This window comes from Phyllopteryx taeniolatus, chromosome 5 (genome assembly GCF_024500385.1).
Source record: "Phyllopteryx taeniolatus isolate TA_2022b chromosome 5, UOR_Ptae_1.2, whole genome shotgun sequence".
Classification (NCBI taxonomy): Eukaryota; Metazoa; Chordata; class Actinopteri; order Syngnathiformes; family Syngnathidae; genus Phyllopteryx; species Phyllopteryx taeniolatus.
The window spans coordinates 7,781,918-7,796,863 of NC_084506.1; the positions used below are offsets into that span (position 1 = coordinate 7,781,918).

Genomic DNA, 14,946 nt, shown 5'->3' on the forward strand with positions numbered 1-14,946 from the left:
TAAGATACAGCTGAAGTCAATGAGCTGGTGGTCGGCAGGAGGACAGATTAGAGCTGGAAATGAAACACTGGTGGAATGAGTTCACAATGTTCACTAAGCTTCAGTATCTGCTGCTTATGTGCATGTGGTCATTGTGCGTGTTCAAAACCCATTCATCCATCCATTTTCTATACTGCTTGTAGTGTGTATAAATGAATGTCCCAGTGGCCACGGCAGTCACATTTCAGGCCACCGTGGTTAAAATGTGAAAGACTCGACAGAATGCATGCGGGACAGAATGGCTAAACGTGATAGACCTTAGTAGCTGTGAATGCCAGGCCAGGTTTTAAAACTGTCCAAAAATGTGCCGCAGCAGTCACAGTGCAGATGACAAACCTGGTCAGCCATAGTAAAAGGGGGTGAACGCAACTCAACGTAACATTGCGAAATAGGGAGTAACAAACTTGGAAGTCATCTGTAGTGGGAAACTGTATTTCCCCGAGAATGTCACAGTCTTCAGTGCGGATTTTGTCCCATTTTGTCATGTTTTGTGATGGTCCTCACAGCAAGTTAGTATGTATAGTAGCCATTTTGTTGCGTTCAATCACGGTGCCTGCCGTGTGATGGTTTACGGGCCCAGCGCAGCACTCTGTGTAGTGTTCTACTACGGTCTGACGCCACACGTGCGGTCTCGGAGGGAGTTTAAAGCTGGACCTGGAAGTGGCGCTTCATTCTAGTCTGCCGTGGCCGCAAATGTGCATCACAGCTGCCTGACGCCTATGTTTCATCCATAGAAGCATTGAGTGAATGTGAAACATGTGTCAGACCTTAACAGAACATGCGAAATGTGAGGGGACCCCATCAGAACGTAACGGACCAGGAGGGAAAGTACCTGTATCTGGAGTAGACCATGGGCCGAACCATAGTGCATCTTTGACCCTCTGGGACTCAGCACCTCCCCCCCCCCCCCACCCCCACAAACCACCCTCCCACCGCCACGGCTCAAGACAGAGGTGATAGGCTTTGAGAAAACTCTAGAAGACTTGAATGTGGAGGAAAAAAATGGCCCAAATCCCACAGCGAACTACATGTCGTGTAAACGAGGCTGCAAAGGTCACATACCCCCTGCCAGACCGGTCAACGCGTCGTATTGCGCCGGGCCAGTAAACTGTCACACACGTACTGCGATTCTCCATATTAGAGGTTTGTAGCTGTTGCTACAAAACCCGAATACAGAGAAAAGAATTTCTTGCTGTAGGCACTGGGAACATAATGTAAACCCAGCATTATCCTGTACAGTGTTCGAGCTAGAGTATATCCCAGCTTACTTTGGGTGAAAGACAGGCTACATCCTGGACTGATCGGGGACAGTACCACAAGACCATCAGTGACTTGTGTTCAAAACGAAACCACTCAATTACTGGAACAGCGATAGTGCTCATTGTTTCTCTCTGCTCTCGTGTCAACTCGGTAAATACAACCAAATGTTGCGGGATATTCGAAAAGCATTTTCTTCCACTGTGATGCTTGTCTGACTCCGAAAGTTAAAATCATCAAATTTTGTCTTTGTCGTCTCCTTCCTGCTGGGTAATGCAACCAAAAATGAAGCATGACGATTAAAGCTGTGAGTTAGTCGTGTGTAAAGTTACATTTTTCATTTCAAGTGCTGATGAATTATAGAACGCAGTTCTTGCCACCTTAATAAGGTCTAATTATTCTTAGTCATAATGGAAAGCTGAAACTGAACAGTGCAACAATAAAATCCATATTGTTTGAGAAACTCATCACGCCGCCAATTAGGTTATTTTTCTTTTCTTTGTCTGCTTTGTTGTATTACCTGTGTTATTAACATTGCAAGGCACATAGCTTTTTGATATTATCGGTATCTTTTCCCAAAGGTCTTTGAGGAAATACAGTAGCCTACTTGCAGCAGCTATAAAAATAAAGTTGTATGTTGTGAAAGTGGAAGCTTTAAAATGATGGTTTCCCTGAAGAGATTACTATAAATACTGGATTTCCAACATTTTTTTTCAAAGAAGGGCAAATAAAAGTGCTGAAGGCTTTTCTACATGAAATAATATTTTCACTTTTCTCTTCTTGATTGGCTTCAACAAAATAATCTAGCCCCTTTCACACTGCCTGTAAAAGCTGGCATTTTCCACCAGGGGGAAATATTTTGACAAAATATTTTGCCTTTCTTATATTTGGTATGTAATATGGTCTCTATGGTGCCTCAGTAAACGTGAAATATGAATTAAAATCGTATTCCTGACTTCTAGACGTTTTTCTGCCAAGAGGCCTGAAATCAGGTCGTTGAAATTTCTTATCTGCATCACTCGCAAAGATCTCTGCCTTCCCTTTCCGCGCCCGAGCCACTGCTGTCAACAAAAATAAACACGTGTGCTCTCACAAGTGGGTCTTCTACAAACAGGCAACCATTCAAAGAAAAGGGGGCGGTCTTAGCCAAATATGGACACAGCGGATACAGAAGTAGCTGTCAGAAGGGGCTTTTCTGGACACTCGTATGACAAAACCAAGGTATTTTTTTTAAATGAAATTGACACGTTTATACTAAGTCCATGTTAAAGAGTCACTCTATGGAGGTCTAAATAGCCAAAATACAAGACCTTTAAACACCTAAAAAGTGGGGCATGAAGTCACCTCATGAATATTTCGCCTTCCGAAATATTATCACGGCCGTAACAGAGACAGCATTGCACCTGTGTGTTAGGAAATGGTGGAAAGATGCTATTTTTGATACAATAGCTGTTATCCCGTGTTCTGACCCACTCTTCACTTATCTTTTTTTAAATTTGTTTTCCTTTACTTATGTGGCCTAAATTGTTCAGTGTCATCCTGCAGACAACAGTTACTCCTGAGTCTCAATGTGCTGTTCTCTCATCTCTCTGTGTCATTTACTGGAAGCAGCAGGGCAGAACATATTATTGATTGGAGTAGATTTGTGAATCTGTGGAAGTTTCAGCAGGGAAATTACTCCAGAGGTATCCGTCAGGCTGCTTGTGGAGTCTGCAACATGCATACTTACAGCCCCACTGTGCTCTGATAGATGAATGAAACGAGAGCAAGCTGCACCTGTATACTCCATTCACCATATAGTTAATGGTCCTGGAAGCTCTCCAGTAGAAACCTGCTTGAAGAGTCACACCAAGTAGAAAAATATGTTTTTATTTGGGGTGGGACTTTAAGGCATTAATTGTGAGTAGTTAATTACAACATTAACACATTTATTATTCCATCCATCCATTTTCAACACCGCTTATCCTGGTTAGGGTTGCGGGACGCTGGAGCCTATCCCAACTGACTTCGGGCAAAAGGCGGACTACACCCTGAACTGGTCGCCAGACATTTATTAGTTAAAAACATTAATGGATTTGAATCACAATGTGTGTTCCAAACAATGCGGAAAATTTGTCATTGCACGATTTCCTTGTACATCGATTACAGACCCACGTCAGAGCTCGGCTACCATCCATGCCTTCTCAATACCGCTCTTCCTGCTCAGTTGCCTGGCGCTGGAGCCTATCCCAGCTCACTTTGGGTGAAAGGCGGAGTACACCCGGAACTGGTCGGCAGTCAGTCGCAGGGCACATATAGACACGGACAACATTTATTAAAAAAAAAAAAAAAACTCCCCGATGGAATCATTGATATGTTGTTTTGAGCATTTTGTGCAAAAAGGAATTTTCATACCACGAAAGCACTTCAACCCTCCAACATTTGATCCAACTTTTCAACTGCCAGCCACGCAGAAACCATTTAAAGGTAATACTGGTCTAAAAAATAAACTGCCCTGAAATGGCACTTTAACTTTAGGTCTGTTTAACTTTGGCCAGGGATATTTTCCATTAGTTTTCTACTGTTTTGTATTGAAATTCAATTACTTTAAATGTATTTTTCCAAAGTCATTTTTTATTCCGTCGTCCACTAAAATCAATTTAAATTAAATGTTGCTATTTAGGACAAATATTGTTATACAATTAAAATGTTATTCATCAAGATTAATTAATTACAAAGCCACTAGTTAATTAGATTAATTGTTTTAATCGAGTCCCACCCCTAGTTTTTATTTAACTTGTAAAGTGTTTCTTTTTTCACCTTAATCATGTGTTGTCACAGTTTTTGCAGTTGGTCATTAAGTTCTGAAAATCAAAGTAAAAAAAAAACATACCGGTACCGTAATTTCTCATGTATAATGTGCATTCCCCCCCCCCCCCCAAAAAAAAATAGTCAAAAGTTAATACTGCGCATTATACATAGGTATAGGGGAAAATGGAAAAAAAAACATTCACGTTTTATAAATGTATGCCGCCATCTAGAGGTTATGAAAAAGCTGTACACTTTCATTCCAATATGACCAACAAAATACAAAACTTAAGTGCAATCTCGAGGTGTTGCTGAAGAAACTGGTCTTTTGAAGTCAATGAGGGCAATTACACTGTTATTGTATTTTTTCCATTCCAGTGAGGACATAATTAAAATTAGGCTTAGTGAAACAACTTAAATGTTACAATAATGGTGTTTTTCGCAAATTTGATGCGTTCAGTAGGGTAATTGCCTTGATCCTCCTGCAATTCTTAGCTTTAATACTTTAATAATAAGTAATCATTTAATAATAATAATAATTCTCCAGTGCTTGGATAGATATGGTGAGGCACCTTCGATTAGAGAGTGAGGTCAATTTAAGCCCTGTTTTTGTCAGTTTGGTGTGTGACTCACCAGCACTATTTAGTGTTTGACCCTGACTATGCCTTAGAGAGTGCTTAGCATCTTAAAGTCCCTATTCCCTTTTGATTCATTTGGTGACAATTACAAAGCCAGCTCATTGCCAGTAAACTGCATCCCCTTACATGGATGTGGGCAGTGCTGTAATGAAGAACACAGACCCACTGCAAACTGCAGCTGCAGTTCTGCAACCCCAAGCCACATCAGAGAGCCACCTAATATTTCAGCCTGTTTTGCAAAATGGCAAATAAATTACCATCTGCCAAAAGAATCATGGTTGATTTATAGCAACAGCAGTTAAAATATTTAAATGGCAAATAAAAATCATGAGGAATTATACTTGGATGTGTGCACTTGCAAAATGTCACACTCATGATTCTGCCCCCAACTCTGTTGCACCAGAGACCAGCCATATAACTGTGAGGCACGTCATGCCCCCTTTTAGTTTTTAATCACTGTTGAATCCATCTCTGACTTCTCATGTCCCTTGACAGTATAAATTGCTGAACATGTATAGTCAAAGCAAACACAGCGATGAGCTTATTAAAGACACTGGGAGTGGAGAGGTGGCGCTTGGCTCTTCCTTCAGCTGCTGCATTGGCTGTCTGCTCAGCAGTGAGGAGGAGTTACAAGAGGGAGAGCGAGGGAGAGAGTAACAGAAGGGTCTGAGTGCAGTGCTCTTGCTGGGAAACAGGCAATGCCTGTTAGTTGCGTCTCTACTGAGCGGCACATCAGTTGGGCTGCAGCTACCAGGAGAGCCGAGCACCGGCAGTGCGGGGGACAGAGCTGCTGAGCACAGCACGCTACACTAGAGCAGACGAGCGTGCTTAGCGAAGCACAGGCAGAAAACAAATTGCACACTTCACAGAAGAGAAGCTGAAGAGAGTGTCAGGGTGAGAAAAGTTACCAGGTCAGCAGGAGTGGAAGCGTGGAAGTGGAGCAGCTGAGACCGACTGAGTTCCCACTCGCAACTGGGAAAGTAGCTACCAAAGATACAGGAAAACATCACTTTGCCTCAAGAGATGAGTAATAGTCTTAACAGGAGCCTCCTGCACAGCGATAAGGACATTGAAAGCAAGACATCAGCAGCAAGCCTAAGCAGTACAGCTCCACTCACTTCTTCACTGGACTCTTTCACACTCAAATTACTCAGCTCAGCTGTGTGATTTGTGGTGGATGTTATTTGATTTTCATCTTTGCATTTTCATCCTTTCTTCTGGTTGGGAAGCAGCGGAGACTTGGAGGGCACGTTGTTCTGTCCTGTCCTCTGAGACTATGTTAGACTGTGCGTCAGGGAGCTCTTCATCAGCAGCTGCAGCCCTAGAGCATGGAGAAGTCCAGCAGTGAGGAGTCAGCCATACATCGTAGCCCTTCAGTAGATAGCTGTGACTCTGATTTCCCTCAAGCCTCCACGTCTGGCCGCCCATTTGGTGGCCGCGGCTTCACTGCCGGTGCTTTCTACGGCTCCACGGGGCCACGTAAAAACACACAGCAGGGTCAGGCTGCAACAGCATCAGCTGAGGCCAGCGCAGGAGACAAGAGCAACAACAAATACAGCTCACCCAAAGGGAGCAAGTACGTGGTCTTTTACCTGGATCTATCATTTGTCTTCCTTTTAGAATTCAAGAAGTTTAACATGGCAAGAGGCTGCCTCTGCTGCTTGAAGTATCTGATGTTCATCTTCAATCTCATCTTCTGGGTAAGTGCCTCATTACTCCATCTCATTACTCCATCAATAAATGCTTTTGATGCGAATGTGAAGTAGCAAATGTGATTAAATGTTGATAGACTACAGTACAATCTATGTATCACATTTAAAGGGTTCTATTTGTATGCAGTGTTTTAAGAAAGAACATCTTGAAGGATCGAGGCAGTGTAGTCAGTGCGATCATGCATTTCTAATTATTACATCAGCCTGTTTTCTTTTTTTTTTTTTTGAGTGCAGGTTGCTATTCTTAGATGTCATGACACAGGCAGTGGCGTTGCAGCAGCTCTTCTTTTGTATGTGGCCAGAGGAGGGGAGGGAATGGGAGAGGGGTAGATTAAGGTGGCATCGCGGATGAGACTTCAGTGGGGTCACTTTCAGGGTGTCTTTATAATTGTATTTAAAAATAATGTTTTAGCCAAGTGAGACAACATAAGAGCTGAAAAAACTTTAAAATCATTCTTTCACTCCGCTGATTTGTGCATCTTGTCATTACTCCATTCTTAAATGTGCTTGCTATAAAAGAAAAATACATGATCTAATAGTGATAGATTTCTGGGAAAAAACAAATACGTGTGTGGTGGGCTCCACTGGGTAGCCAAGCATGGGCATCTTTTGTAAAAGTGGGAATCCCTTGAATGTTTACAGAGTGGATTATAAGGCTTATGGGTTATTGGGCCAACGTCTTTTGTGTGAATGCAGTCAAGCTGGAAGTATAAAAACATCCCTTATCCATATCAACTATGGCCCACCATGCCACTGGTGTATGAGCTGGTCCTAACTGGGACACACTGGAGGCTATCGAGATCATTAGGCAGAGCCCAGCTGTGAACAGGTCAGCATTGAAAAAGCACACACATACACATTAATCACACAAAACAACAAATCTCTATGTCTTGGCCTGATCCCTATACAAAAAAAAAAAAAAAAAAAAGGCAGCGCTGCACATTGCTAGACTCGGGGCTGCAAAGAGCAGTGCTGTGTGCTGCTTCAGGGAAAGTTGCAGTATCTATATCATCCTGTATCATTACTCATTTCACAAAGAGAAGAAGCAAGTAATTGGCAGAGATGCGCAAAAGGCCTTGGGGGGCTCTTCAGTGAACACTGCCTCGATGTAAATGTTTGTGCAGGAGAATGAGGAGATTCAGTGAGGCTTAGCTGATGGGGGATTCTTTCATTCTGACATTGATTTGCCTTGATACAGCATCTCTTGTGAACTCTGTATGTGTGTACTACAAGTACTACAAGTTCTCAGGCTTTGACGTCTAGCATTTCAGTTGGAAAATTAAACTGAATGTAACATTGTCATTGTACACTGTCAAAAAAGGGGTAGATGAAATAATCGATGCATTGGATGTAAGGAATCTGGTTAAATGTGTGAAATTGATTGTGTTGGAAAAATGAAGTGCACTATTAGCTTAAAACCACCATCTTGAATTATTGAAACTCTGAAGAAGAGCAACATGACAGCTGTTGAAAGTTTAGGTACTCAATAAGGGTGTCCCGATCTGATCTTTGAGATCGGAAATCGGTCCGATGTCAGCAAAAAAAAAAAAAGTATCGGATCGGACTGAATCTAAAATCTCTGATTTTACCACTCTTATACAAGCAGTCCATTCCATGCTCTATTCTAGCACTTCTATCCAGCAGCTGCCGGACTGCATGCAGAGACCATGTGATCATAACAACAGGTTGCTAAGTTGCAAACATAATAGCAAGGAGTAAGAGTGAATGTTGGTTGCTTAAAGTTGTTTATTGAGACTCCAGTTGAAGTTGACTGTAAAACTAAACACATAAAATAAAATAATTATACCTATTGAATATTCAAATACATCACAGACTTCGTTTCTATTTCATTTTTGTTCACAAAAATCGCTAGCTCAAAGCTAACACTCAATGAAAGAAAAACACAAGCTAGCGAAAATTAGGATTGAACACATGGCATTTATATCTCTCAAAATAATGAATATTGGTACACAAATACTGTATAAACACATAAAAACAGGCCATATAGCAATGCTCTCTGGCATATATTCTTCACACTCGGTGAAAAATGAGTTATAGTAACAATATTCGATAATGACTTCTACTTACTTTGTTACTACAAGTGGGTATCTCGTTGCGTGCACCACACTGCCCCTCAGAGGTCGAGACATCTGCAAAGCCAACAAGGCACAAACACAGAGAGCTAAGCACCTCAAGCCTCACTACATGATTCCTAATCTCCTATCTGTCACGATATTGTCAATAAAACTAAACCCCATTTGCATCAAGAAGTTCAAAAGTGTATTGCCGCACATGTGGAAAAGGCAAATGATGTTCCCACCATATACTCAAAGTAAAAAAAAAAAAAAATTTTTATTTAACTTTGTTATTTTTTTGGTTTAAAAGTATAATTTGTATTTATTATTTATTGCGGTTATTTTTTATGATTTTCTATTTTGGTTTTCTAAATATTCTATAAATATAATATATATAAATATTTTTATATTTCAGTTATTGGTTTCATTTGAGTTTTTACAGGATTTTCTAATATATTTTTTTATTTATTGTATTCAACTGTATTAAATTCTTATTTTTAAAGTTACTTTACGTGACCCTTTGGTTAATAATAAATGGGTCAGTTTTTTTCTCACACCTACAGTTGCTAATTCACGTTCTCTGTTTGAGTAATATGACTTGATCAAAACTTTTGCAACATTCTATACTACAAAATAAGAAAAGTATGTATGTTTATTGCTGATATGGGAACTGACCGATATCGGTATCGGCCAAAACTCAAGGCTGCAATATCCGTATCGGATCGGAAGTGAAAAAATGCCATTCTGCCCTGAGTGACAGTAGTAAAACTGCAAAAAAAGTAATCTTTCAAGAGAGACGACTATAAGAAGCCACCTGTTTCATTAAGTATTTTCTCAGGTCCAAATAACAGATCTTCACTGAGTTTAGAGCAGAGTTAAACAATGTTGACGTGGCTCTCTTCTGTATTCGGCAATGTTCCTATGAAAACAGCAGAACTCAGGAAATTCTCAAACTAAAATACCTACCACAGAGGCTGTCTGTATCAATAAAATGTAAAGTGCATGTGATGAAAGCTGTGAGCAAAGACCTTACACTACACCGTATCTGCGCTAGAGTAACAAAATTCAGTGCCGTGTGTGTCAGCTCTGGCCCATTGTGCACATTTAACAGATCAGAAGCAGCCACCGTGTATGACTGTAAGTCAACCTTGAGCAGCTTTCTCCAGGGGCCGTCTCAGGGGATTTTCTTGATGGCATTTACTCGCCCGGGTCTCTCGAAAGCTCAATTTAAGCTTAACCCCATTTCTGTGGGAAACTCTCAGCACTGCTACACATTCTTTGTCACAATAGTCAGAAAATTAGCTTTGGATTTATGTTTTTTGTTCAAACTAACTTGTTCCCTTCAAATGCAAAATGTTCTCATGTGTTTCAGTCTCAGCACACCATTAAGTGGCTATGTGCTGTCCACTGCCCCACATAAGCCCTGTGGTGCAATAACTGAATTCATTCCACATTCATTTTCTTTTAATGAGCATCCACTATTCATATTTGCTTACTTTTACATGGATTGATATTAATGATTTCATTCCACCCTGAGTAAATTTTAACTGTAGCTTAATCTGTGTCCTGAGACAAACTAATTAGGTGATGGTTGGGTCAAACTGCAGCTTGTGGTTGTTAAATCTTCCTTGTCGGCGAAAAGAGGGCTGGTATTTTGGATTGTGGTAAAGGGCAAAGTCAAGTAGAAAGTTAGGGAGCCTGTGGATTGTTGCAAGTCACTAAAGGTTCATTCGGGATTTCTAAGCATTCAGCGATGTCTGGAGGTACGGTGGGAAGTATTGTGACACTCCTAAAACTGTGCTGTTCTACCTTTGACACGCAGTCACAAGGCTGCTGCAGTTTGTAGATAGGTTTCCCTCTGAAGATCTGAAAACATATCTCAGCTCTGAGGAGCAGAAATTGCACAGCGTGAACCAAACACATCTATGATAGGGTCTCTTGCTTTCTGTGCCCTCATCATCATCTTGTTATACAAACATGTTATACACACTAACAATATAAATACACTCATTATCCACACACGGTTCACTTTGTAGACATCCAGTGGTAACTTGAAGCACAAGGTAAACAGTGACAGGCACTTCAGGCATCCCCATCCCATCCTCAGAACCCCCCAGCAGTTGTTCGTGACCATCTGGCTCCTCTTTCTTTTCAGGGATTAGAGGAGTCTGAGCTGTAGGGGGGAGTTTCGGGCAGATTAGAGCATTATTGGAGGCTTCTGTTAGGATTGAGACTAGGGCTCCTTCGCAGAGTTTCAGCTTTAAAGCCAACAATCATCCAAGCAAATGGCCTTTATGCCATGACAATGTGGACTGTCGTGGGAGGAGGAGGATCCATTAATTGCTGTTTGAATGGCAGGATAGGATGAACATATCACTGATGACATGCATGCTGTGAGCGAGATTTTCTGACCTTTTCACCTGCAGTATGTCCCATGACAGCCCCCATAATCTCATCCATCTGTGGTTCACTTTCATGTCATCTCTTGAAAGTGATTTTTGCAGTGGAATTGAACATTTGCATTCACCTTAGGTACACCTAGACAGTGTTTGAAATTCCAATACAAGAGCTGCCACAAATTCTAATTTTTGTTACCTGATCCCAGGTTAGATATCCCTACACTGGCATTAAGAAATGGGTGGGAAGAATAAATAAGAAACCACTCACATTCATTCCCTGAAGCAAGGAACCCAACTGCTCCTCGGGGAGCCATGGAGCTGTCCTTGCGCCACTGTACAACTCAATTTAACAGTGCATAGACCTATGTCAAGGCCTAATTTTTTTAACCTAAACCTATCCTAAAAGATTGGATCACGAGCAAATCCTAAACTGACATAGATACATTCACAGAAACAACAGAAGCCTAGCTCACACTGTAATGTATGTCAAATTGCCTGGAAAAAGAAGAAGTGAAATGCCAAGAAAGAAAATCAAAAATTATCGTATATCATAAAATGAAATGGACAAGCAATGGATCACTGTGGAGAGATACAGTAGATCGGAATCCAACTACCATAATTTCTGGTGTACAAACCGCACCCATGTATAATACGCACCCCCAAAGTTGACCTCAAAATTATTGAAAACCCGTCTACCAATGTATTATGCATTTTTACAATGCAGGATTTTGCTTCTACCCATATAATCAAAACATGAAGTATTATCTGTGTTTTGTTAGTTTTTACTCAAAGAATTATTCTGAGGTGAAGCACTTTATTTGAACACGTAATACTTTCTTTTTTGGGCTAGGGTTACCTGCTCTTATTTTTAAATTCACAGCCCTACTTTTATTTAGTAAATGAGAAAAAAAAACATTTGTGCTCATATGTTTGATTACCAAGGCTGAATTTGTAAGATGTGTACAATTCTTTAAAGAAAACATGAAAGGCCGGGCAAAACACATTTAATTTTAGCTTAATGGGATTCAAATTAAACAGTCAAGCATTTAAGAAATGCATTATCATTAAACAAAACATAACCATAAAGAAATTAATGATGGTTGTTGTTCCGTCATCAGTCATTTTAAAAAACAATATTTCACAAATTCTGCCAGGGTATGTAAACTTATGACCACAACTGTACATATAACAGTCATATTGGAATGAAAGTGTGGGCTACACCTTTTTCATAACCACTAGTTAGCGGTGGCATTTTGGAATGAAAGTGTATAGCTTTTTCATAACCTCTAGGTGGCGGCATACATTTATAAAATGGGAAGGTTTTTTTCCATTTCCCCCTATACCTATGTATAATGCGCACTATTGACTTCTGACAATTTTTTTTGGGGGGGGGGAGGGGGGGGGAATGCGCATTATACACGAAAAATTACGGTAAGTGCACCAATGTCTGCAATAATGCATGAACATCCTTGACAGAGATAATAATAAATATCTCTGACAGTGTCAATCAAAAACAAAGCATTATCCATCCATCCATTTTCTGAGCCGCTTCTCCTCACCAGGGTCGCGGGCGTGCTGGAGCCTATCCCAGCTGTCATCGGGCAGGAGGCGGGGTACACCCTGAACTGGTTGCCAGCCAATCGCAGGGCACATAGAAACAAACAACCATTTGCACTCACAGTCATGCCTATGGGCAATTTAGAGTCTCCAATTAATGCATGTTTTAGGGATGTGGGAGGAAACCGGAGTGCCCGGAGAAAACCCACGCAGGCACGGGGAGAATATGCAAACTCCACACAGGCGGGGATTGAACCCCGCACCTCAGAACTGTGAGGCTGACGCTCTAACCAGTCAGCCACCGTGCCGCCCAAAGCATTATTAATACAGTATTTGTGTTTTCAACGCAGCGCCTGTTTTTAATAGGATTAGCTTGTCCAGATGTGCCTAGTGCCTACTGAATATTTATGAATTAAGTGTGCTTTAGCTTCTATTTACTTTAGTATCTTACTGAAGTGCATGAGCACCATTTTATTTATTTGTGGTTGTGGCGATATAGACTTTAGCTGGTGGGGCCATTACTGTGTCTTGTCAAAAGTTACAGCCTCATCTGATATTCATGTCTAAAAGAACATTCACAGCTCAGCAGTCTTGTCTTTGCATGGACAAGGAGGAAGTGGTATCAAAGCTCTACTTTCTATAAGGAGATAAACATTCCTGAATTTATCCGCTTATTCTGGAGGCTGCTGCTGGAGTTTTGCACTGTGGCACTTTGTACAAGGCAATCCAAAAACAGAAAACGTACTGATTCAATCGCTGACTCTAACTAATGAGGATTCAAATGTATAGGCATTGACAGGTTCTTCTATGAAAAATCATCACCCCACATCTGGTTTAATGGAATTTCACAAACGACTTCACACGAGCTGTTGTTCTCCCATTGGGTTCCCAATGTGTTGTGTCAAAGTAATTTGTCTGGTTTTCATTTTCCATATCAGCACTTAGGTATCAGTGTGTTCAGTCGTCTTTCATGGCTCAAGAGGTCCCCCCCCCCTACACACACACACACGCTCTTCCTCTTTCACAAGGGACACAACTGAACCACATCAGTCACTTCTAGTTGAAACAAGGATCAGGGAAGAGGGAACTAGATGAGTGAGGAATACGCTAAGCAAGAAAATGAAGCCATGTGCTGTGCTACCATATGCATATAATGCCATCAAACCAATATGATTATGACTTTGATTTGATTTTGAAAAAAAAAAAAAAATAGCCAAACGCAACCTGAACAGGCCTGTTTAAGTGTAATCAAATATTGTGCTGTCAATTAAGACTCATAAGATTAGCTGCCTTTGAGGGCTTTGGTATGTCCTCACTTGTCAATAGCAAGGCATCATTTAAGTAGACGCCATCATGGTATTTACATGCATTGCAGATTGTCCAATTAACATCCTGTATAGATTGTTAGACATTGATTCAGATTGATTGACCTCCTTGGCAAATATCTCAGTACACATGCTTTGTCCGTTTGCATCATTAAGGGAGTTCACTCTAATTTACACATCTCTACAGCTCCTTCGATTTCTTGTCTGGCCATTAGTGGACGTTGCAGATCAACTTATCCGCTTTAGATGTTACTACTGGGGATACAGGTAACACAGGCGGATTAGTGTTGCTTGATGTTACTGATGCACAGTCGGTAGGTGGAACTGGTGAAGAGGAATTTAGTCCCTGACTGATGACAAATGTAACACTGTAGACTAAAGCAGTGATTCCCAACAAGGGTGCCGTGACACATTAGTGTGGCGTGAGAGATTATAGGGGTGCCGCAAGAAATTTTCCTGTTTCCCAAAATATGTGTAAAAGCTATTATTCATTCATTACAAATATACCTTTGTTAGTGTTGCAATGATAAACCGATACGACTGGATATCCATTCATAAAGCCAAGAGATACGACTATAACGGTAGCAGACTCTAGAATCGATACAAAATTTGCCAGGAATCCTGAGATACATCGGTTGTAGGGCTGTGGACCGGATATCACGAGGCTAGGAATCAATTGCCTGAGGCATAACAGTCTTCATCTCTTAAAATGCGAGAGCTCTTGCGCTGTGACGCCATAGAAATAACGTTATGTTTACAATCAAAAAGAGCAATGGTGGGCACTACCGACACTACTAGTTTAACTGCATTTCTCTGTAGTGTCACTTTTTCAACATCAAATAGCTTTTCAATAGTTAAGATACTTTTGTAGACAACTAGGGAGACAACTAGATGGCAGAACGTACAATAAACCCGTGTATCCACCTGTTGCCATTCATACACAGACTAAGCTTCCTGCAAGTATATCAGCTTTGTGTTCACCTAAACAGGCCTAGATTTCAGAAGTCAATTTGCAAATAAATTGAGGGGCGATCTTTATTATTTCAATATTCATACTTTCTGTGACATTTTTGTTTAGTTATGTGCTGTGGGATTTTTCTAATGTAAAATGGGTGCCTTGGCTCAATAAAGTTTGGGAAACATAACTGAAGGACTTA

The 14,946-nt window shown here is 40.9% G+C and overlaps 1 protein-coding gene across 2 annotated transcripts in view; it reads left to right on the forward strand.

The window, feature by feature from the left end:
• The window catches only part of tspan9a (tetraspanin 9a), a 222,123-nt gene that overhangs the window by 121,363 nt on the left and 85,814 nt on the right, over positions 1 to 14,946 (forward strand). The window contains exon 3 of one of the 2 annotated variants that reach the window (XM_061773469.1): positions 6,342 to 6,421. In XM_061773469.1, coding sequence (XP_061629453.1) covers positions 6,359 to 6,421 — 63 coding nt within the window. In that variant the 5' untranslated portion in view covers positions 6,342 to 6,358. Of the gene's footprint in view, positions 1 to 5,345; positions 6,422 to 14,946 lie in introns of those variants that run through there. The other variant, XM_061773468.1, reaches the window with a different exon arrangement.